Source organism: Colossoma macropomum, unplaced genomic scaffold, assembly GCF_904425465.1.
Source record: "Colossoma macropomum unplaced genomic scaffold, Colossoma_macropomum, whole genome shotgun sequence".
In the NCBI taxonomy this organism is placed as follows: domain Eukaryota; kingdom Metazoa; phylum Chordata; class Actinopteri; order Characiformes; family Serrasalmidae; genus Colossoma; species Colossoma macropomum.
This window is the reverse complement of record NW_023495530.1, coordinates 280,192-306,164: the sequence shown is the minus strand read 5'-3', so window position 1 is coordinate 306,164 and position 25,973 is coordinate 280,192. Positions and strand designations below refer to the sequence as shown.

Below are 25,973 nucleotides of genomic sequence, written 5' to 3'. Positions count from 1 at the left end.
CTGAACCACATTACTATAGAGTGAAGGACACACACACACACATAAGCTTCATGAGTTACACACACACACACACACACACATCAGTGAGTGGTGAGCAACAGAGAGCTTGATGGTGTGCCAATAATCCACTGTGTTCTATTATTTATTACTGAGGTAATGGCTTGAGCATGTGCGTGTATGAGTTTGTGTGTGTGTGTGTGTGTGTGTGTGTGTGTGTGTGTGTGTGGAAGTGCACGCTATACTCCCATGTTCATTGCTGGAGTCTTCTCTTTGTACCTATGCCAATGGAATCGTGCCAGTCAGCGCCCCCTGCGGAGTAATACCAGTAGTGTTAGTTCATTAGTGTTCAAATATACAAAAATATTCTGTAGAAAAGTGAATATTCTTCACTCTTTTGTGTGTTTGTGCACATCTATGTGTGTGTCTGGATAATATCTTCTTTTGTGGATTCATGTTTTCCATGTTTCGTTCTGTCAATACAGAACAAAAATCACATATAAGTGTAATTCATTAGTAATTACATGTTAGTAATTATATAATTACATAATTTTGTCACATTTCATTGTAAGCATTCCATATATTTTTTTTTTGTTGTTGTTTTTAAAAATTAGTTAATAAATAATCTCCTGAAACACTTTAGCATAAAGTCTAGGTTTTGCCTTGAAGGTTATTTGGAGAGATGCTTTCTAGATATTTTTGCATTCAGCTCTTAACTCACCTTAATTTTGGCTAACCCTAAACTGAACTCTAAACTTGACCTCAACCCCAAACCTAACCCTGGTCCAAATCCTAACCTTACCACTGTTGAGAGTTTCACCAGACAGTTTAACAATTTGAACACTGGAATTTAATCTTTTTCACTGTCCAAATAAAGTGGTAGCGGTTTAGGATTAGGGATTAGATTTAGATTTTGGGTTAAAGTTAAGATTAGTCTAAGGGTGGACGTTAGAGTTAGGTGGACACTTAGGGTTATATTTAGGTTTAAGTTTAGGGCTAGGGTTAAAGTTAAAGTTGGGTGTAGGTTTGGGGTTAAATTTAAGTTGAAGATTAGGCTTAGGGTTAAGGTTTGGTGTAGGTTTAGGGTTATATTCAGGTTTAAGATTAGGGTTAGGGTTGATTTAGGCTTATATTTAACAGAATCTGTTATTTTCAACTTGATGCTCTGTTGCATTTCAAAAGATATTGAGCTCAATTTTAGTTAAAGACAAGGTAAGTGTCTTTGGAGAATCTAAGGTGACACATTGACAAAATAAAGTCTCCCCCAGTTACTTAGCGATCGTGTAGCCAAATGATCTCCAGACTTGTAAGAGTTTGTGAGCACAGCAATTCAAATAACTGTCAGTGTAACAAAGAAAGCATTTGTATGTGTATGTGTGTGTATGAGTGTGTGTGGAACAGGTTTATGCCACATTGTGGGGACCAAAACCTGTTCATACACTCACATTTTTGCGGAATTTTCTTCTTTATGGGGACCACAAGCTGGTGCCCACAACGTAAATCAATCAATTCTAAGCTTAAGCTTAAGGTTAAGGGTAAAGGTTAGGGTTAGGCTGGTAGTAGTTCCGGTTAAGGTTTGAGCAAGTCTTTGGAAGTCTATGTAATGACCCCGCAATTCACCAAAACAAGACTGTTTGTGTGTTTTTGAGTTTGCGTGAGTGTGTAAATTGCTGATCTCTCATGTGAACTCCTGTTCCATATTTCCGATCCCCCCCTGAAAGAATACACACTCCCACACATGGATGTATTCTCCCTCTCTATCTCTTTCTCTCTCTCTCTCTCTCTCTCTCTCTCTCTCTCTCTCTCTCTCTCTCTCTCTCTCTCTCTCTCTCTCTCTCTCTTTCTCTTCTCTCTCTCTCTCTCCCTCTGAGGGGAGTGCTTTTGGCTGTGTAAATGTTTTTGTTCTTCTCTCTCTCCTCGCCTCTCCCTCGCTCTCTGTTTGTCATCAGAGACCTCTCCACACTCTTTCCCAGACACACACACACACATATACACTTTGTTACATCTGGTTGATCCGAGTCTGTCAGCATTTTACTGTTTTCATTACGCATCATAAACAAGCTCAGATTTCCACACAGATATTCATTATCTTAACCCTTACAAGTCTAAATTTATTACTGTTCTTTTGCTGTACTATTTAAATGTAATTACATAATTAATCACATAGTTATATATTGACTTACATTTACATTCAATTTAAACCTTATTCTAACAGCCACCATTCAGGCTTACTGTGGCATTGCATAGCAAAGCGTTCAGGATGTCTACATTGAAAACGTCCAGTTTGCATATCAAGTCAAAATATAAACAAACTATAGCCAATTGCTCAAAACTTCAATTGGGAGGGCCTTATGTTCAATAAAATACACTTTTTTCTACACAGTTTACATTTTTGTAGCACAAAAAACAGAAACAAAGAATAACTACCTGAAGCTTCCAGCACTCTAGCAATTTCCCAATAATTTTAGTTACTATTCTTATAAAAATTTGGGGAAGGGTCAGACTACTCTCTTTTACCCAACTCATAGACTAGCTCTCATCCATTTTTGTTTAAGCATGTTTTGACGAAAGCCAGCTGGGTCGAGCTACAGTATATTTGTTCATTGAGGTGGAACTTCAGTTCAATGGGCATCAAAAAGGGGAAAATGGCATTGATTGCATCACGTTCTGATTTGATTGTATTGGGAGCTTTGTTGCATTTGTTATTGTTGCTCATTTGTGACGCTTGCTGTTAGGACAAGGTGTTATATTTTGTATTAATATATTGATTTCTGAACTTTTGACTTTTTTTTAACCAAATAACAAGATTGGACTTACAATGATAACTTTTCATTCATGATCATAATAAAATATACATTTTTATCAAAAGAAATTGTCCAAAGTTACTTCAGAAAAAAGGCGTTTTACATTAACTTCTACTACAACTTAAAAATGTGTCTCCTTCTCTTGTAAAGTTATGATTTTGGAGATACAAGGTTTCGTTCTGAAACCAAAGAAGCAGGCTGCCCACCTGGTGACCCCAATGCACAGATTACCTGCCACTCAAGAACACATAATTGTTAATTATAATTGGAGAGATTGCAAAAGCAAGCCTTATAAGCTCTTAACTGCACCCTCTGTGGACTTTCTCATTTCTATGCCATCTGTATTCCATTTTGAGTGTGAGCATGAGTTTAGTTTTATCTCTCCTTTTGCTGTTACCCTGGAGTAAAAATAGAATTTTTACAATCGTACAATGACTAGAAAGGTCCAACTGTTGAGTTGGCATTGCCAGTCAAGTGGCCATATTCATTATCTTTGTTTTTTCCTTATTATTCTTGTATGTACAGCCTTGTTTTATGGAAAGAAAAAAAAAACTTTTTATCTTAAACTTTTACAGAATGTGATTGTAATTTTTTGTGTAATTAACTGTCAGTAATGGTGTAATTACACAGTTACATTTGAATGGTGCAGCAAAAAGACAACAACTCTAGACTTTTGGGGATAAATGAGCCCAGAGGTCAACATTTCAGCACAATTATGATAAGCCATGTCATTAATAATAAGCTAATCTCTCCTCTTGCTGTTACCATGGCACCTAAAGTGTGCAGATTACAGTGGCTTGGCAGCATCTTGGCTGCTCCAGTAAAGTGACCCCTGAGCATATATTCGTGCATTCATTATCTGCTTTTCTCCTTTTATTTCTTACATCTTTCTTAACGGTGCCTGGTAGAAAAAAACGTCTTTTCATGTCAGAGAAAAGCAGGGACACAAAAGCTTCGCATAAGAACATCCTCCGTTTCATATGCAGATAGCAATCGGCGCTTGTAATTGCCGTTTTCTTTTAGTTAAGAAAAAAAACAGGTTAGCTCAGCTCTCCCGAGAGCGCTGTCTTCACGCGTCTCGCTGCGAGAGTCCTTATCTGATCACCAGTCAAATAAATGGGGAGCGTGTCCGCACATATATCTGACCATTTCATCTCTGCCTACACCATCGCCACTGTCACACGTTTAAATTTAAAGTACGACTTGTGTAACAATGATGTCATCCCCAGGTGCATTCTGGGCTTCGTTTTTTCCCAGCATGCCTTGCCGCTCCCTGCGGCAGTCCCAGGCACTGGCTGGCAGGCAGAAAAGCTTTCTCCATAATTGAAGCTCTGGGTTTCCGCTGCCTTTTCTTGCTGAGTCAGGGGATCAGGAGAAAGATGTGGCAGCCGTCTCTGAGACAGATGGAGGGATGACAGGAGCGAGGTGAACGAGGGAGTGAGGGAGTGAGGGGTCGAGGGAGTGGAGGAGAGAGAGGAAAGAATGGAGGAAAAGACTGCAGTGTTCAGTGGGACTTGACTTGTAGGTTAAATCGAGCTGTGGTGGCACTAATGCCCATGCAAGTAGACATCCACACTGGCTTTTTTACACTGAATGCAGTTGGATACCAACTAAAACTACATTTTGAAGGAGTACTCCAGTGTTTTTCAACCTAATCTCTATCTGCCACATGCATAGCATGTGGTTGATTACCACCAGTGATAATGTTGTACTTACAAAAGAACAGAAAACCTGTTGACTTAAAGCTCAGTTATAGAAGCTAGACATGTATATGAAACACTTATGTTTTGTACATTGTTTAGTCATAACAGTGGCATAGGCATAATCTGATTGGATGAGTAGAATTCTAGACATCTGAAATTGCGTTGTCTTTCTGTAGTCAGTGGCTTGCCTACATTAGTCTCTCTTTATATTGTGTCTCTAATAACTGTGTAATTATTAACAATGCATGCAACAACAATGTAACTACTGCTGATGTAGGCACTGTTAGATAGATTACAGTAGTACAGCTTAGATAAATACACATATATCCACCCATTTTTACTCATATAATTACACAGGTCTATCATCCTAGATGTAAAAGCACATTTTCTCTTATGTAATTACACATGTGTAACTGTTTTTCCAGCAAAAAAACAAACAAAAAAACTGTTTTTCCTATAAAGTAGGTATTCACACACATGTTACAGTCAGAAAGGTTAACATCTATTAGCCATGACTTCATAATTAAGTACACATGAACTAATAAGGTATTTAAAGCTATTAATCATGAATTAACCCAGGCTTATTACATACTAAGGCCTATTATTCAGTAACTACAGGCACTTCAGTGCAAACTAATGGAGCTATTCTTAGGTTATGGAATTGTGTAATAAAACTTTGAGCCTGCCGGCAGGCCCTTGGCTGGGCTTGGTAAGGGGTTAATACCATAACATAACTTTTTAAGACACAAATAAACCACTACATGATTTTGATTTACAAATAACTTTATATAAAGTTATATTTGCAACCTCTAATCTTTAAGTGATGTCACAGGGTTCTGTTCCTGGCTCCACACTCACCTGACACCTCCCATGTAACCCCACCTTATCATTATCAGTGTTTTCAAGTGTGTAGTTTGTTACTCCTACTTTCCCAGGTGGTTGCTATTCTTGTCTTTGTTGGTTGTGAAGTTGTAGCTTATATGTCTGTTGTAAATAAATGTGAGTATAAGTATTTTTAATGATGGAAACCACAAAATAGTGTTTGGACCCCTACCTTCCCAGGTGGTTGCTATTCTTATGTTTGTTTGTTGTGGAGTTATAGCTTATATGCCTGCTATAAATAAATGTGAATGTATATTAATTAATGATAGAAACCATAAATATTGTTTGGATCCCCTACTTACCCAGGTGGTTGCTATTCTTGTCTTTGTTCATTGATTTACAAAATTCTGCACATTTAAATGTCCATTTAATGTTTAATTGTTTAATTTAACACAATTGAGCAAATAAACATAAAACAATGCCTGTGCAAAAGTTATGGCACATTTTATGTTGTATGTTTCACTTTTTCCAATATGTTAAACTCAGCAAATACACAGAAATCATGTACTAAAAGTTGCAGAAAAATACCATATTTAAGTGTTTTCTCTGTAGAGGATGTTTTAACTTATTTACACTCAGAAAATCAATGTCCTTTGACTGGGAGAGTTCAAACTTTAGCTTCTGTTGTAAATGTGTTTTGAGTAGACAGGATTTCTGTTACAGAATAATGCATTACATTTGCTGTCCATGAGAATCGATGGTACCATACAGATCACAGATGCATCACAGAGAGATTAGGTTGAAAAACACTGCAGTATTCCTTTAATGCTGCAATAGTAGTATCTATTCTAGTCTAAAATCAATGCTTGTGTTTTTGCAGGGAATGTCTAGTGCATTAGATGAAAACACACACACACGTTCACTCGCGAGGGGCCGGTTAAAAGTGGCGCCATCCTCGGCCTTTGCCTTGTCTTGTAGTGCTTACGTTGCTGCCACATCCCAAAAAGGTCAAAGTCATTACTCTGGGAGATAAGCTGACCTTTACACACTGACAGAGCATCTTAATGCAGTAGTGCACATGTGTGTGTCCCTGTATGTGTGTTTGAACTTACTAGTGCACTTTGCTACACTTGTGTGCCAATATTTTGTAACACTTTATTTGGATTTATTTAGATGCTTTCTAGATACTTAATTTACTTTCAAGTTCAAGCACATTCAACTAAATATCTACTAAATGAACCATGATTTTCTTAAACTCTAAACTCTAAAACCTAATCCGAACCTCAACCTCAACCCAAAACCTATACCCAACCCTAACCCTGGTCCAAATCCTAACCCTAACCCCACCACTGTTTAAAATCAATGAAGTTTCACCAGATAGTTTGTTAATAATTAAACATCTATAGATGACCTATAGGGGACTATAGTGGACTATCCAAATAAAGTTAGACCCAATATTTCGTTGCTGTTTTTCTTTTTTCTCCACTTTTGTTTCCTTTTGTCCTTTTGTCCATTTTTATGTTTTTAGATCATTTGAAAATGTACATTCCCCTTTGCACTGTTAAAATTTCATGATGAATGGACCAACAGAAATGGTCCAAAAATACCTGGAAAAAATCTTGTTCTGTTAACTTACAGGTTAATGTAGTTACAAGTTACCATTACAAGTTAAGATGTTTTTTTCCTTCTTGTGTAAAATTACAGTACTGGAGATATGAGGTTTTGTTCCAATGATGATTTGCCCCAAAATTTGCTTCTTTAGCTTTGCACAGAAGCTACTTGACTAGTATAGCTAACAGGAAATGGAAGCTTATGTGCACTGATTAACATTGTGCAAAATGCTGCCTAAATCATGACACTCTTGCCAGGGGGTTATAAGTAAAATAATCCAATTAGAGTTTGAGAGTACTAGTTACTATTTAGTGGTTGTTGAGTAACTACCACACATGCTGAACTGCTTGTTTTTAGCTTCTATTGTGGGTCAACCTGCAAAACTTAAGGAACTAAGATCAAGTTTGTTTGGTGGAAGATGCAAAAAGGTGAAAATAATGCTATGTTTGATGAAAGCGCATCACTTGGAAATGTGACAAATACCTCAGTGCATCATTAAAGTTATAACTTGTATCACTAACGTTAGCTGGCTAGCTTTTTGCTAGCAATACTCACTTTCTTGGAGGCATGTTTTTCCCACTTTATAGCTCAAACCAGACAAAAATGATGCAATTTTGAGCTGCAACTTCCCACTTCTAAGTGCAGCATTAGATTTCTTTTTTGCCAAACTATTACTTAAACTTTTGCCTCCTTTCCCAGCAGAATTGAACATAGACAAAGCAATTACAAAGATATGGTAAGCACTAAGAGCTGTAAGGCCAACTAGAACAAACAAGAAGAGAAAGACACAGAGAGACAGTGGAGGTAGTTAGAGAGTGGAGGAAGTGACATTAGCTGGCTAATTGCCTCCGAAAAGGCCATGGTGTTGTGGTGATGAGCAGTTCCAGCTGTGGACTGCTTTTCATGACTGTCAGAACTACCGACTTTGTGCTGCGATTGATTTCCATGGCAGGGGTTTTACTCACGTGTTCATTATTTCATGCAGCAACCAAGACCAACACTGTTTGAAATAGTCCCCTAATCACTATTCCCCATTATATAGAACTCTATTATAGGGAACAGAAATGGCTCCCATTCACTATTCTCTTCTATCTAGAACTCTATTTTAGGGAACAGAAATGGCCCTCAATCACTATTCCCCACTATATAGAACTGTATTATAGGAAACAGAAATGGCTCCCAATCACTATTCCCCACTATATAGAACTCTATTATAGGGAACAGAAATGGCTCCCAATCACTGTTCCCTACTATATAGAACTCTATTTTAGGGAACAGAAATGGCCCTTAATCACTATTCCCTACTATATAGAACTCTATTATAGGGAACAGAAATGGCCGTCAATCACTATTCCCCACTATATACAACTCTATTATAAGGAACAGGAATGGCTCCCAATCACTATTCCCTACAATATAGAACTCTATTTAGGGGGACAGAAATGGCCCTCAATCACCATTCCCCACTATGTACAACTCTATTATAGAGAACAGAAATGGCTCCCAATCACTATTCCTTACTATGTAGAACTCTATTATAGGGAACAGAAATGACTCCCAATCACGATTCCTTACTATATAGAACTCTATTATAGGGAACAGAAATGGCCCTCAATCACCATTCCCCACTATATAGAACTCTATTATAGGGAACAGAAATGGCCCTCAATCACTATTCCCTACTATATAGAACTCTATTGTAGGGAACAGAAATGGCCCTCAATCACTATTCCTTACTATATAGAACTCTATTTTAGGGAACAGAAACGGCCCTCATTCTCTCTTCATTACTATCTAGCTCACTTAATCACAGTTTGAGAGTAGCCACATTCCATCAAATACATTATGTATTGCATTATGGGCATTTTCTATCATGGTTTACATGGAATTTGTATGCTACCTATTGCAGTGCATTGGTGGATTGTAAGAGTGCCCTAAATACTCACTATAGCATTTTCAGACACCATTAGAAATGGACTCCCAATATAGTGCACTATAGTGAAATGTGAATCTAGTTTTCAGAATGCAAAGCTTTTTGGTCCTTTGCTATTAGTTTTCTGTACTATTGCATTATATCCTGTAGTGATTGCAGAGTATAGGATTGTTATCCTAATGTTTTGTAGCCTGGTTGCAACCAATGTCATACCTAGAATTTAATGAGACCTACTTCACCTCCACCATCTCCCTCTCTCTCGCTGTGTGAGTTATGGCTCCAGAGTTCCTGCAGTGTGTAAAAGTGATTTGTGTCAGTTTGGTGGTTGGGGGATGGCAGGGGGTGTTGAGGGTCCTCTGGCTATTTATGTATGTGTGTGTTCAGTTTTTTTCATTTGAGGATCTCGAAGATAGTCTGGTTTGCCATCTTGAGGCCACAGTACCTATCACACTGGTGACCATGACACAAAGTGCTGTATCGGTTCTTGTTATGGTGTTGTTTTACTGCTCATGTGGCCAAATAGTAGAAAGCAAAGGGAATGAAGTGTATTCAGTTGTTATTGATGCATGTTTGATTCATTAATGTTTTGCCTCAGTTTGTGAATTGTGTCGTTTTTGGAGTTTGGGTGACCTTATAACGATAACAGTGCAACAGAACAAAAAGGCAGCAACCACGCATTTTATTTCTATTTTCATTTCATTGTTAAGTTTTAAACAACAGGTTAAATTCTTGAAATGGCCAATAGAAATTTGTCCCGTCAGAATCTTTTCCTGTGGTATGTGACGAGAATTTCCTGTGGGCTGGGATTTTTGCCACTGCTGGTAGACTCGAATGACCATACACTTCTATACACCTGCAAATTCAGTTACTTCCTTCACACTATGGCATTTGACTCAGCCAAATGCAGTTACTCCTTTTTGCCAATCATTAACATCTGCCTTGCGACCCATTTTCCGCACATCGAACAAGACATTCACGGCACTGTACCACCTCTTCTCAATCTATGAGTTTTTCTTTTTCCACAAACAACCATTTTAGATGCTTAAGTAAACCCTTTTTTTGTAGGGTGACAGCGACTCATTTTCTATGGTGTCCCATCTCTTTTTATTAGCCAATGTACATCTGAAATATTTCTATTCTACGAAACAGTAAAAAACAAAAGTGTCTGGCAAAAATGGCACCAAAATACATGTGCTCCTTATTCACCAGCTTTTTGTTTGAGTTTTCCATTCCACCTTAATGAAGTAGCAGGTACAGGCACTGGAATATCACTGTTGCACCATTTAAGATGGAATGGGAATGGGAATGGGAATGGGAAATTCATTTTCATTTCAAATGAGATGGAAACACTCTTGGCTCAGCCGATTAGCCACACAGGGTAATGTTAGCATGGTTTGTACTGCTTGTACATCATGTTTTCTGCACTAATTTGTGGCATACCAGTATAACAGTTATGAAAAAGCTCATCACTGAGGAAGAATTCAAACTGGTTTACCACCCACTACTGGGTAGAACCAATTCTGGGAGAAAAATCACTGAATGTAAACATGGGCTGTACTCTAACCAGCTTACGGTTAGTTGTTAGAAATTGAAAACAGCATCAGCTATCATCTATGCCAAGACTGTTTAGTTAATCTAGATCAGCCAAAAAATGTTTAATCACCATTAGCTTAGTGCTAATATACCACTAGAATTCCATACTGTCGCCAGCAGGAATTAGCATTATTGTAGAGAGTTTAGACATTTATGGCGCTATAGTCATCTTCATTTGCATTCAACTAATATAAACTATATTTTCCAAGAAAATGAATAATGTCTTTTGACTGTTCATTATTATAATGAATTTTCATCAGTAAAATAAGAGCCAAGATAAAATATATCAACATCAATTGCAATCACATTTAATGTTGAGGTAACAAAGTCTGTTTGTGCTGACTCTGCTCTGTTTAATTGAATGTAAACAGGTGGTGTAATTAAATTCATACAGTGATGTATTTTTTGAGTGTAATTGCTAACATGTGTGACTTGCCTTTGTTAGGAGCAGACTCCCTAATGCAAAGCATATCCCTGCCTTTGTTCTACAGAAACGTCTACACTTGCCACTGAGACGTCCTCGTTCACTCGATCTCCGCTTGGAGAAAGCAGCACTGCCCACAAGCTCAGCTCTGGTGAGGAGTCTAGCACTTAATAGCAATCAATCACTTTCTGGTTTATAGCATCACTTGGGAGTTATTTGCATTCTTTGTCAAGCCAAATGACATATTTCTGAGCCTAGTATGATGTTGTGTTATTGCATCATCTGGAACTATAGCAACCAGTGAGTAGCATCTGTTGAATTTCCTAGACACAATGTCTATCTAATCATCTTGTGTTAATTAACCCTTAGAAGTCTAGGGTTATTAGTGCTGTTTTGCCATACTATGTAAGTGTAATTACATGAACATATAATTTATTACATACTTATAACATAATTCATGAAGCATTTATGGATCTGCCCATCTGACCTTTTTCAGTACCTTTAATGTCAAGAAATGACAAAAAAAAATAAAAATGACAAAGCTATAAAGGGTAGTTTTTTTTCATAAAACAAGACTAACAATGACAATAAAAAATAATTATAGTAACACTTTATTTGAAGACTGCATACATAGGGACTTCCTAACACATGCATAAACATTGAATAACAGATTTATAAACCAATACTCGGATGTTTTTGGACAGAAATGGCATCTAAACTAAAGGTCACAGTTAAAACAACTGGTACTCTTGTACTTTAACTCAAGTAAAAATATATAGAACTAGTATATAATGTTCTTAACTAGACCTCTACATCATAAGTTCCATGCTTGCTTCTTGGACGTTCCATGATGCTTCATAACAGTGTTATAAATGAACAAATCTCTGTCATTTTAAAACCCCTTGTCATACTTAATGCCACACTGTGATTAGTGACATAAGCTGTTAATAAATACTCTACTATTTCTTTAAAAATATTTCATTTAATGCTTATATATGTGTTACAAAGTCCCTAAGTAGGAAGCCTTCAAATGAAGTTGCATTCTTTCTCAAGCCAAAATTTCTCTATGCTTTTATTATTGCTAATAGTAACTGTGACTTCTAGGGCCTAAATCACTAATCAGGACTGTACATAAATTTTTGAGCATGCAGCACTGGTACCCTAAAAGTCGTACATTAGAGCATAACTTAAGATTATTTATCGCTTAGATAAAATCTGCATAAAATGCTTCTAAAAAATAATCGATAACAAATTGTACATCTCCTGAATGATTGCAAACTTTTGGTGTGTTCTCCGCTGTTTGAATTACCCGATGGACTACAACTACCTTAAACTCCAGAACCAAACCTGCATCCCAACTCAAACAACGATGCTTAGCAGATGACTTGGGCAGTTAGGAAATGCTGTTCGTTATTGCATATGAAATGTAGTTAGAACAGCTGACAAATAATTGGCTTTGAATAATTAACTATACCTTCCATGAGCACTTAAACTCAACAGAATATTTGAATGTTTGTACGAAGGTCCACCACCCACAACCGACTATGAACACTTAAAGTGTTTTTATTCTATATCTAATAAAAATCTGGACTGAAACTGAAATCTGAACTGATACGCTGTGTGAATCAAAGTTCTAGGCCTACTGATTCTCATGAATTATATAGCTTAGCCTCTATCTTGAAGTAAATGCTATGGATGCTTTAGTCTTTAATCGATCTGGACCTCGACTCTTAGTGAACTGAGTTATGTTGTGAAGAGTTTGTTCTTCTGCCTTCACCCTGCCTCTTCTTAGTCCGGAGGATGAAATCAAAGGTTAGCGAAGGCTAGCTCTGCTGTTAGCTTGCAGTGCTGCTAGCTAGTTTTTGACTGTTCACCTACGCAGCTGATAAATATTGATGTGAATGTAATATATGAGTGACATGAGGTCGTCCAGATCTTTCCCACTGATTTTTATATGGAACATCGATTCTCTCTCTCGCTCACCCTTTTCCTATCTCTCTCGCCCTGCAGGCTCCAGCACCTCTCCCCCCTCTCCAGCGGTGCTGTGTGATTTTGAGCAGGGTTTGTGTGGTTGGACCGATGACCCGGATGCTGACCTCAGCTGGGCTCTACACAGCTCCAGCAGAAGCACAGCCCTGGGCCAAAGTCAAGACCTCTCCATAGGCTCCAACAGTGAGTTTTCACACAAAAACCACACACAAATATGCCCACGCACACGCCTACACACGAACAAGCTCATAAATTAGCGCGCCCGTGGGCTGGCATTTGCATATTTATACACACATGTACTCAAGCGCGTTTTATGAAAACAATCTCATGCACAAACACTCACTAATATAAAATTAATGAGTCGAGTTTCTCGAGGCACCTTCCGCTACGCGTTCGATTCCACCGCACTGGTGTTGCATTGTTGTAACCCACTCCGAAGAGCTACATTGTCTCATTCAGACCTGGAATCAGCTTTCGCCCCATTCAACATTTGACTGTATCAACCAGAATGGAAAGTTTGACTGATCTCAGATCTGCAGTGCTGCACCTGCACTCAAACTCCAACGTCCTACAGTCTGCACACCACATGTCGGGGACTGCTCTGGAATTTGGGAAAGGAAAGGGGGCGGCGGGGGGGGGGAGATGCTTGGCATACTTTCTCTCTTCCCCCTCTGACAGTCCGTCACGTTCTCTCGCTTCCTACCGCATGACATGTCGCAAAGCAGGAGCGTACGCGAAGAACAAAGATCCTCCCTGCAGATGGGAATCAAAAAACCAATGAGAGTTAAAAGTTTGCCTCCAAACAGCTGAATATAATGCAATATATCACTTTTTGTTTAAATACGATGCATGTGAAAAGCTTATGCATGCCTTGCTTTTTTTTTCCACAAGAAATTTTTAATTTTCATGGTCACTTTTCAGTTAAATAAGACAAAATGGTCTCACTTTATGTAAGTATCTCTAATTACAATGTTGTTACACATTAACAACTCATGCAAAAGCAGTGTAACGACTGGTGATGTAGTTGCAGTTACAGATGGATTACAGTAGTGTATAATAATATATGGGTAATAACACTCCTGTTACAAGCAGAAAAGTCCTGTTGGAAAAAGAACAGTTCACCCTTTATACATGTATAATTACATAAGATAATACATAATAGCTTTTTTTGTAACAACATCCCCAAAATATCTCTCAGCTTGCTCAGCTGCTTACAGGTCTCCATTAAGGTTTCACAGAGTCGTCGATGTGGTTTAATACACAATATGACTAACTGCGAACGCAAAAAATTTATAAAACTTTATGACGTAGCTGAATGCTGCAGGAAGATATTGTAGACAGCAGATATTGTGCCAATTTTTGACCCCCACCCCACCCCACGTTCACATGCACATGTTGCACAAGCATAGGAACATTAATTTCTGTTGTTTCTATTTACAAACAACTGTTAATCTTGAATATTTGAAGTGATATGTTTATAAATAAGAATTGCAGAAATTGTGAATGTAATTGTAATTTAGCATCCACATTGCTGCATGACATGCATGCAGGTGAAGGGGAGCTGGATTCTGTCGGAATTCAGCACAACAGCTGTTGTCTAAAGTGGCTGCCCAATACATTAGCTACATGGTGAGGTTGTATGCATTTGTATAGTGCACAGTAGGGCATCCTATGTCCTACAACACATCAGTAAGCTCTTGATGTGGTTTAAGCTGGTTGAGAGAGGTTTTGGGAATGGATTTAGAGAAAATATTTGGGTAACTATTGACATCTAGTGATTGTTAGGAAGGTTAGCTTTGTAGCTCCAGCGCTAAAGCAGTAAACTTTGGATGGCAATCATGTATTGCCTGATTGACTATATTTGGGAGGAATAAAAAGTTGTTTGCTTTGCTTTAAAACATTCCTGTAAAACATTTACTGAAAATCTTTTGGCTCAAAGGTTTGGTTTCAGCGTCTAAAAGGTTTGAGCACTGATGACCACGGACATCACCACAAGGGGATAAATTGTCTGGGATTCTTTCAGTCTTGCATTGCTTACAAATAAAAGCAGCAAGATCTTAATGGCAAGATCTTTCTATACTTAATAGAAAGTGAATTTCTAATGCTGTACTATGTACAGAAAAAGGCTCCATTCTCATATTATGTGCTCAGTGTAGCTGCTCCCCTGCTCTGTGGAAGAAAGGGTTAAGGCCCAGGATCTATAATTGACTTCAAAGTGGTGTATTCCTGTGGAAAACCGAATTCCTGACTGTGCCTTCCAACCCTTCAACTACCTCGCAGGCACATGGCTGCATCTCTAAGTAGACATCTATGTTCTTAAAGCCTCCTTGAAGAAATAACTCTTCATTTCCCTTTATACATACCCAGGATCCAAAAGCAGCACTTTTGCCGTATTAATAAAAGATATTGCTCCTTTTGCTCTGTATTTTTTGCCCTGTCTTGCTTCTCCTTTCCTTTCTGCTTGTACACTGAAGTTAAGGGGATTGTTATCTTAACCCTGTTTAAAATTAATCCGTTTAGATATTTCCACCGTGCTCTCTGAAACATTTAACTAGCCGTGGTGACAGCCGGAGGCATTACAGACGAGCCTCAGTGGTTAGCGGAGGCATGCGAGCATCTGGCCCAAGAAAGTTGGAGGTCATGAATCTCCATCTAAATGTGGTTTACTTTGTCTCAGAACCACTTGACATTGATGTGTCAGGGAGGGCTGAGAATCAAAATAAGGACAGATGAAAGAATTCACACCTGTCTCACCACTCTTTCGTCACCGTAGAGGGTGAGGATTATGTCTCATGATGACAAGTTTGCCTTCTCTTTAGCATCTCTTGCTTTCTCCTGCTTATTTTTGCTTTATGCTGAAGGAGCAGATTAGTACCGCAATGGCAAATGCATGTAGGAATCATACAGTTACAAGCTGTCTGCTTAGCAAAGCACAAAACATTAGGGGGGCATTAGGCATAGCAAATAGACACTCAAATCACTTGAGGGGCCCTAGAGCAGAGCCTTGTGGGATGCCACTGCTCATGCAAAGCATTAATACTAATGACAAGAAGCTTGGCTTTTCTTCAGTGACACACTTGACTTTTCCAACAAACGCAGCATGGTGGTTTGTTCAGAAAGCACCGGCAGGAGATTCATGTTGCGTACATACACGGCTACAAGGCTTGAGGACACACTGTCACAGGCCCAGTTGGCCACATCACCTTCATGCTGGTTTGAATGCATGTTGCATGCACAAAGGCTGACATGGAGCAGACAGTTAAAATGTCACCTGCAAAGCAGGGGTTCCTTCCTTGGGCTTTCAGCGAAGTACTACCATTGGATTGCATGCTACACTATTGAGATTCGAGAGCCAATTAAATGAAGTTGTGAGGTAAATAAAGTGGTTGCTTGTTCTGCAGTAAATTTCAGACAATTCTGAGCTATCCATTGCATCTTCTGACATTTTGTAGTTGAACTCAGGGATGTTTTACCCTCCTTGTTCACACGAGATGCCACATTTAACAAACCTTGCTTAGTGAGTGGAAGGCTTTTGTGGAAGGGATTTTAGGGTTTTTAGTGGCTTTACCATGAAGGAAATGTAAAAACACCTACTGTCCAAAACCAAATTTTATTTAAGTCTCATGGTTGCCATTTACAAGCTTTTGCCTAGTACATTTTTGTGTACTGTCTGGTACAATAAGATTAAGAACTTGTATGTGATTTGATATTGACATGTTCTTATAGTTATTTACTTGTAGGTGTTAAACCTTACTGAGTGTATGCCTTGTTACTTACATAGTGCTGATTTTTTCTTACATAGTACTGATATGTCTGTTGCCCACAGGTTTGGGAAACTATCTGTACATCGAGGCTAGCCCTAAGACGCAAGGGAAGAAAGCAAGGCTCTTCAGTCCTGAGGTAGGCCCTGACACTGGGCCTCTGTGCCTGAAGTTCTCCTATCAACTTGAGGACGAGGGAACACTGCGCATCCTGCTTCGCAACCCGCTCCAGGAAGAAACCCTTCTCTGGGCCCTCCATGGCAATCAGGAACCCATCTGGAAGGAGGGACGCACCATCATACCTCGATCCCCCAAAGAATTTCAGGTACATTAATCCGGCTAATGTTCATTCAGAAATGCTAATGTGGGTAAAAGTGTATCCACATGAGGACCAGTAAACAGGACCAGACTGTTTCCCTCACCAGCTTGCAATCATTATTAACAAAATTTAGTTCTTTTGACCTAGAGATACTGAAAATTGTCTTCAATTAATGATGCTAATAAAATTTTAGCTGTAAAGAGGAATGCCTCACTCAAAGATGATGTGGGCTCAACCGTCAAAGCGTTGGCTCTATCATCAGGAGATTGCAAATTTGATCCCTGGTGATGCTACAGCCATTCATGGCCGGGAGTCCAAGAGAGCACAGTTAGCCTTGCTCTCTCTGGGTGGGTAGGATGGCCCTCTGTCTCCCCCATCACTCAGCACGATGCTAGTCAGCTCAGTCTGTTAGCTGACATAACAGATCTGGCGGTTGGCGCTTTCCTCCGTACGCGTTCGGCTGTACAATGATGTTGCGTGAGTGTCAGTTTGAAAAGATGTGATGCCGTTTCACAGGACAGGAGGAAGCCTGTGCTAGCCTTCGCCCTCCTAGCGCTGGTGGTATCGTGTCACTGGGGGAGTCCTAACTAGTGGGTGGAATTGGATACGACTAAATTGGGGAGAAAATTGGGGGAAAATACAAAAAAAAGACAATGTGGCTAACAGTGCACCCTTGTCATGATCAGCTATCCTTCCTCTACTAGCTTTCAGTCATTATTAGCAAAATTCCCTTCACTTTGAAGCATCATGTCAAGAACAGCTGTTTTTGAAGGGACTAATAATTGTGTTATTGATTTCTAAGGGTTCTAACGGAATTTCTGGAATGCATGATATCTGGATGCTCTAAGTTCACTTGAGTTTGTCGCTTTCTGGCAGGTGGTCATTGAAGCCGTTTTTGAGAAGGCCACCACGGGCCACATCTGGATTGATAATATCCATATGAGCTCAAGCACGCCGCTGGAGGAATGTACCCGTAAGTGCTGGCACATCTTTACTGTTCCTTTCCTCCCTTTTTTGCACCTAATCTTGAGCACATCTTCCCACCGTATCTGCCTCCCATGCTCTTTAGCATATCTGATTAAGCTCAGGAAGAGCTTGATGATTGAGAAGAAACTGATTTGTTGTGGGATGACAGTAGCAAAGGCAATGTTGTGGCCCTCCAGGATCAGAGTATACTAATGAAAAATCTGACTTTCAGTTTGCCACTGCATTCTAAATCTCATAACTTGTATTTCTTTATATCTGTCCTTATATTTCCTTGCTATTGTGTATCTGCCACATGTCTGCTGATGCTCAACATCTCCTTCCCTCTCTATTGACTCGATGTTCCAGTTCTAGCGTCTTTTGCTTTCTTTGTCAGTGTTTTGTGCCTGGGATGCTTTGTACTTCCATCTTACCAGTCACAGCAACAATCTTCCTGAGCTTCTCAAAATAAAATTAAGGCATAAAAGAGGAGGAGGGAGAAAAAATGAGTGACATATTACTTGCGATCAAACACAAAATATAGAAAAACTAGGCCACAAAGCCCTGCGGGCTCAGATGCTAATCTATATTTCATTATTCTCTCCTTGCCTCTCTTTCTGTATTTGTAAACAGCGTTCTCCGAAACCAAATTTACTCGATGGCCCCAGTGGTTCTGTATAGGTTCAGGGCTTTGTGGGTTAGGGCCTTAAAGAGATCAGCCCCAGCCCTGTGTGCTTACAGCTGCTCAGATTTTGAGCCGGTTGCTGTCATTTAAAACTTTGGAATCACTGTTTAACCCCTTAACATTCCAGGCTTATTTCATACAAAGGCTTATTATTATGTAACTACAAGGACTTCAATGCAAACTAATGGAGCTATTCTTAGGTTATAGAAGTGTGTAATAAAACTTTGGCAGGCCTATGGCTTGTTACGGTGTAGAACAATATTGTTGCACACACAGATGTACACAGTGATTCTAATATGACAGCTCTCTACCATGTCATCATGAAGTTCAAGCTTCACGTCATATCCCTCAACATCTCTCTTTTGCGTGATAAGTGTAAACAAGAAACCAGAATTACCCATCAGTTCTGGTCCTGCCCTGAACTAAATTCCTTTTAGACTCATATTTGACTCACTATTCAAAGGCCTTTAATAAAGCTATCACACCAGATCCATTACTTGCAATTTTTGGATCAGTGATAGTAAATTCTTCCATTAATAACTATAAAGACCAAGCCATTTCCCTCTGTAAACTGTTGGCCAAATGCCAAATCTTACAGAAGTGGAAGTCAGAAGCTAGCCCACTATTCCAGCAGTGGCTTAGGAATCTAGGGAGTGTGCTGCATATGAAGAGACTTCACTATAAGTTTAATAGAGATAATATCTTCCTGAAAACATGGCAACCCCTATTTGACAAATGAGCAGCTGCCTGTGATAAGGCTTAATTTTAGATTGATACCCCATACACTTGGACACTGAAATATAAGATTTTACTGTATTTTAATCAAACATATATTAAAACACATTGTACATAATATAGGCTGTCAAGTTTTTAGCAACCCTTATGCTAGCATTTCTTTTCCTCACTTATTGTCATTTTGCTTGTACCTTTTCTTTATGGACTTCCAAGGAAGGGGGGTAGGGGGTGGGCATTTGGTTGGGAGGATTGTCCTTTGAAGAAAAGAAAACTTTAATTGTACATTCTATGACTTGCATCTGTCCTTAATTTTAAAAAATAAATGTAAAATAACTATGTGTGTAGAATGTAATAAGAACTCGAACTTGTTGATGTTTATTGGTGTGGTATCCTTTAGATAGCTGCAGTAGTCTTTCTATGCTCTTCCTCTTTGGACTAAAAAGATAAACTCTGACCAACAAGTAAGATGCAGGCTCTACATAGCATCTGACTCAGTGTCCAGAATATTAAACAGAGCTGTAGATAGATGTATAACAAAGACAATAAAGTTATATAATTAACATCCAAAGTGCCATATATTTTACAAGTGCTGAGCATATCTTAAGGCAGATAACTTGCATTATAGAAACATTATTAAATACATTTACAAAAACATGAAAATGTCAAGTGATTCCAAACTTTTGAGTGTCATCAAACCTAGCTGAATTAACCATTTTAGCTTGCGGCAGCTGCAGCTGGTTGGCCTTGGTGACTAAGTTCACGTCCAAAAAGTTGGAAACCTCCTGAGCCCATGCATCACCGTACTCTTGCTGTGATCCTTCCACACCTCCCTCCCAAAGCACGCTGGGAGTGCTCTTATCAACTGCTGCAGTTGGACGCGCACACCGAGCAGTGCCATGCTTGCCAAAAAAAGAACTCCCTGAGCAACATTCATGCTTTCTACTTTGTCTCCTTACTAATTGTTGCGTTTCAAGCCATCCAAATCTTTAGTCTCCTGAATGCTCTGTTCCTTCCCCTCAGTGCAACCTCGCAAACTTACAAAGCCATGTGTCATGCCACTTCATCAACAGTCTTGAGAATCAAAGCACTCACAAAGGCACAATTACTCGGTGTCTTGGAGAACGAAATGGAGGAAGTGATGCAATTTGGAGTAAACAAATGGTTTATACAATGTGAACTGCAACCATTGCTTAGGTCCTTGAGCTGCTTGAGGTAAAGTGGTTGGTCCAATTAGTCAGAAAACCCTGATGGATTTTTACATACGGTTGTAAATTTTAGATGCGCCTTTGATTTCTTCCGAGCTCTCTGATATTGATTATTCATCCTTTATATCCCCCCTCATACTGTATTCATGCTAATTGCATGCTAAAACTTGCTTCATCACTGGAACATGGCAGAACAGAGAACATGTTCCATAATCTTTGCTGTGAAATGAATACTTTTTTTTCTTTCTCTCTCTCTTTTCTTCCCTCTTGCAGAACCTTTCCCTCCCTTCCCTCCAGATATGACTGGTGAGTTTAACCTGCTCTTACCTTTCCTAGTTCCTGCTTTTCAATTGAATGTTTGTGCTTCCTGCTTTCTGCACTCCAGTTATTGTAAAGCAGATCCAGGATCAGTTTTAATGTCATGCAACACCCTGTTTCAGGTAAGGAAGCCTGATCCTGGGTCTGCTACTTGAAATAACCCCTCCCTTTTCGAGGGACTGACTACATGCTGTAGAGTTGCAAATATTAGCTTAAGCCAGTGTGAGTGGATGATGTTGAGTGAATCTTGCACAGTTGACAAATGGCTTGAAAGCAGTATCCTTGATTTCTAAACATTGGTTCATATATACACTGAGTTGACAGATATTTGGGAAAGCATACGTTATATTAGCACCTGTTGGCCAGTTCATCAGAAACACCTGCCATCTACAGTACCTTTCTATTGTTGGAGACCACCCTTCATTTGTTTAATTTTCAGTCGAAACAGCCATTAATTATATTAATTATACAAGTTAATAATTTTTCAGGAGATATTTCTGAAGAGATTAGATATAAGAATGAACTGATATAAGTCAGAAGTTTCCAAAACTGGAGTTCAAAGATATAGAGAAATGGGACTCCTAAAAACCAGGCAAGACCTGGTAGACCACCAAAAGTGTCATCACCAGATAAACAGTACTTAAAACTTCCATTTTTGAGAGATAGGGGACAATCAATCTCCACTTTAGCTTCAGATCTGAACAAAATCCTCAGGTTGTGATGCCCATCCAGTCTAAAAGGATGTGACTGACAAGACTTCTGCACAGTCCTGTAGGTGCACATTTCTTACTGACTATAGTCTGTCTTCATCTAATAAAGTGTCTGTGCCACTGCTGTGGTGGTAGTGGTCTACCACTAAAATATCTGGTGAGTGGTGGTCTTATGGTGGTCCCTTTCCATTGATGCATGGGGTAGAGAGGGGCTGATAAGTTCTGCAGCGACAAATGGACCACAGTCAACCTTCTGATTAAATGGCCAAGGTAGATGTACCTAAAAACAGGCAACTCAGTGTATATTGCATGGAGTTGGTAAACCTTCAGTCAGTTGTCCCACTTCTTAACCATTCTCTGGGACCTATGACTTCCAGAGACTGGTTATTTTTATCCAAGCAAAATGGATTACCGAGTCTATGTTTCCTTTTTAAGGAGTCGGCACATTTTCGGTAACCTTTCTGCATCACCCTAGACATGCAAAGCACTGCTTCCAGCCTAGCACAGCTAGTTTCCGCTGTCTACTAGCAGGCACCATCTCTTTAATGAGTGACAGTCATTCTTCGTGACTGAATATAGCATCACAAGATGTCTCCCTGTGCACTGTTCTGCTCGGAAGGATTGCGTCAGAGACACAGCGCTTGCCTTCTATGTTCCTTTTTGGATTTCTTCCCTGTACTGAGTGCTCTTTTTTAGCAGACAAGGCAGATCTGACAGGAAAAAAAACAAGCACATCTTTGACTGTTCCTGTATGATGGATATTTTATGCACTAGGAGTTATTGAGGCTTTCTTGAACATACCGGAAATATTCAGTTTCAGGCAAAGGTGATGTGTCTGACTACTTTGGGACTATGTTGACCTAATGATTAGGTGGATTCTGTGATTCAACAGTCTTTTTTTCATAGCCAAGATGATTCAAGAAAAAGAGAAATCACCTAGTACTGGCTACACTGGTACACTAGAAGGCTAATTCAGCTTAATCTGTTTGGTATCTATTAATGGGGGTCAGCGACATGCAACTTGAAATAGCTACATAATGTAATGTCTAACAGTGCTACCAGTCAATTAACAGAGAGGTAACCTCAGCCATTAGAGCCAATGACCTCAGTTTTTGTTTGCATCGTGCAAGCATTTCAAGCTTGACTGAAAAGAACCCAAATGCATGTGCCTCTGCTTGGCTTTCTGGACCCTTGTTTTGAATGCAGCCCTAAAATACCCCTGAATGATGAGAATTAAAACCCTCCCATAGACCATATAGCTAAGCTGCCCTTTGAGTAGTCCTGGAGAGCTAATTGTTAGTAAAGTATAATTTCCAGCCAAGTTGTCAGTCTGGTTATCATTCTCGTTTACTTGATAGGCTCTGTTGAGCGTCTTACAAAAACTTGCAAACAGTCAAAACCAAAGTGCATTATTACAACAAGGGCAACATCATAGCCTCATTTACATTCAGCTGAGAGGAACTTCCTTGCAAGTAGCTAGATTGTGATTATTTATAAAAAGATTACATCAGGGGTATCCAGTCTTATCCGCAAAGGGCCGGTGTGGCTGCAGGTTTTCACTCCAAATAAGCTGGAGCACACCTGACTCCACTTGTTTAATCAGTTGGTCTTAGTCTTCAAACATTTCATCAGGTGATCTCCTGCTTTGTTGGAGTAAAACCTGCAGTCACACCGGCCCTTTGTGGATAAAACTGTACACCCCTGGATTACATCCATACATGCTCCTCAGGACTAGAATGACGGGGCACTCTTGGTATAGGATGTGCTTGGCTTCCTAGATCTTTAGCTTTTTGATATCACTTTACATTACTCTGCTGTATGTTCTGATCCTTTCTTTCACTGTATGTACTGCTTTGAAATGAAGGTTAAAGGCGATAACGTAGCTGAAAAGCAGCTAAAAGAATAACAATCCTACCTCCTCTGTTATGTACTGCTAAAAGAATTTTCAATACAGTAACTACAGTGACAGAGTGCTTTCTTCTCTAGTATGTTTGCACAGTGAGCCTCAGCAGTAATGTGGGGTGTTATCACATTTTGTATATATCTCTCCACCAGGGGGAGCCCTTCCAGGCAGAAGTGAGCCAACAGTAGATACGCTGTCAGTGCCACCTATTTCCCCCAACTGGTATTACTTCATGGCTGGCGGAGGCGCCATCTTGTTCCTGGTTATTGCCATTGTCATGGCCATTGGCTGCCGCCGCCTGACAGCCAAGAGGAGCCGACCCACCATGGCCTACTACAGCCCCCACAATGCTCACTATCCAAATGGTGCCACGCCCAGGTCAGGGGCTGGTCATAAGTTAACTGTTTGGGTGGAAAAGGGTGATGGAAACTCCTACTGGTGAGGGGAAGGGACTTGGACTGAAAGTGACTGAAATACATAGAAGACTATGTTGCAGACTTCTTGACAAGCCCAGTCACCAAGACTGGAGAGCAGGAAAGACTTTAAGAGTTGGCTTAGTGGAAGGAAAGCTTAAGCAAGAACTGTTCAAACCTTTTTTAAGACCTTCTCACTACCAACTGGTCATGCATACGGAACTACCCAAGTAAGAACAGAATGGAACCAGCATCTCGATGTTCTGCTCTAAGCTGATTTTCTTTTGTCTTTTTTTCTGTGCTCCATCACTTGATGGACGCAGCAAGACACTGTGGGTGTCCAGCCAGGAAGTGGTTGGAGTATACGGCTTGTTTACTGCAGAGTGTCCAGCCAGGAAGCGGTGGCAGGTGCCAGCTCATGCTCACTGGCTCTCTGGAAGAGTTCCTGCATGGCTACTCTCACTGTGGGCATAAGCCCATCCTCGTAATGAATGCCATGGTGAAAGCTCCTCAGCTGCAGAACCACCAGGAGCTCAGTGAAGATGACACGCAACCCAATGACCTTAATCACCAATCCAGGACTGAACTGACTTCGATGCTTTGCTAATCCTCAGCCGTGCTTCGGAAGGACAGTCACCTCCTTGACCAGTCGCAAATCAGGGCTAGATTCCCAGAGCATGATGAGAAGGATCAAGAGATCAGGACTGTCTTCATACTGTCATTGATCTAAATAGCGCTGTATAAATCTTTTCAACCAGTGTGATTTAACTGATGGGTGCACTTTGAAGGGATCCTGATGTTAATTAAAATTTCCCTCTTTATTATTCAGCTAAAGTAGGAAACGGACCACTGTAAAAACTGCACTGATGTGTGAGGAGGTAACAAAAGATGACAGAACATTTTGAGTGGTGGGTGTGGCTTGGTTGGCTGTGCAATTGAAAAGTATGGAAATTCATCAAGCCCTGTGGACATGCATTAACAGGTTCGATGTAAGAAAGTAGCTCAAAATTAGATTTCCACACGAGTCCAGCAAAAGCTGAATTTGAATCGATCAGAAAGAGAGTACATTAAATATCAACCTCCCAGAAAACCAAACAAATAATAATATTTCTTTGTCACAACAAAGTTTCCATCAAACTTGGACAAAATAGATGGAGGCTCAAAATTATGCCTAAAAAACAAGAAGAGAAAATCTCCTGCATGCTTTCTCTCATGATATCACCAGGGTGCTGCCTTTGTTCCTCCCATTCTTCACATTTGTTGCCACAGAAATCCCCCCGAAAACTGCGTAGGCCTGCTCCACTGCGAGCCAGAAGTGCGTAGGAGTGCGTTATTCCTACCAAACGGCTGTCGGCGTTCAGGCCCTGAAAACAAGCCATATAAACAAAGACAGCTGCTTCCCTTAACCACCTCGTCCTAATGAGGACGGAGAGCGACGGCGCAGGAGCAAGGTCTGTGGGCTCCTGACAGCTGGTAGCCATTTTCCCATGCCGTAGGGTTTCCAGGTCTTCCAGAGCAGCAAATAGCATCCAGCGTTTCCATATGCTTGATTATTCTCGGACACATTGCAAGTAATTTATCAAATTACATTTGCATTAGTATGACTTGATTTTGAAAATACGACAAAATGTGCAATAACCATTGCCCTGTACTCTGTGTACTGTGTTTCTTTTGCTGGTATGTGTATCAAGGTATGGCCACCACTAGTTTTTGGACATAATGGTCACAGGATATAAATACAATACAAAGGTTTGGCCACACCTAGCTTATTTTACTTAGTTTTCTACATTTTAGATGAGTAATAAAGCTATTTTATATTTATATTTATAAAAAGATATAGATTTAATATAAATTTCCCCCCAACAAGGAAAAATCAGAACTGCTCATTTCTTCTCAGAAATATTTATTGGTACAGTGGTCTCCACTCAAGTTCAACATATGATGTCGAATCAACATGGCTGCTAACACCATCAATAGTAATAAAGCACCACTTGTCTACCTTTAAGTTTGCTTTTGATCAGTCAACACAGTAGTTGGTTTAATCCATAACGTTGACCAAATTCACTGTTATGAGAAGGTAAATTC

General features: G+C 39.7%; 1 protein-coding gene across 3 annotated transcripts in view; it reads left to right on the top strand.

The window, feature by feature from the left end:
* The window catches only part of nrp2a (neuropilin 2a), a 99,720-nt gene that overhangs the window by 67,061 nt on the left and 6,686 nt on the right, over nt 1–25,973 (top strand). Inside the window, exons 11-16 of one of the 3 annotated variants that reach the window (XM_036562838.1) lie at nt 10,955–11,038; nt 12,898–13,059; nt 16,703–16,962; nt 17,833–17,929; nt 20,818–20,850; nt 23,628–24,030. In XM_036562838.1, the coding sequence (XP_036418731.1) occupies nt 10,955–11,038; nt 12,898–13,059; nt 16,703–16,962; nt 17,833–17,929; nt 20,818–20,850; nt 23,628–23,917 (926 nt within the window). In that variant the 3' untranslated portion in view covers nt 23,918–24,030. Of the gene's footprint in view, nt 1–10,954; nt 11,039–12,897; nt 13,060–16,702; nt 16,963–17,832; nt 17,930–20,817; nt 20,851–23,627; nt 24,031–25,973 lie in introns of those variants that run through there. The other 2 variants (XM_036562835.1, XM_036562837.1) reach the window with 2 other exon arrangements.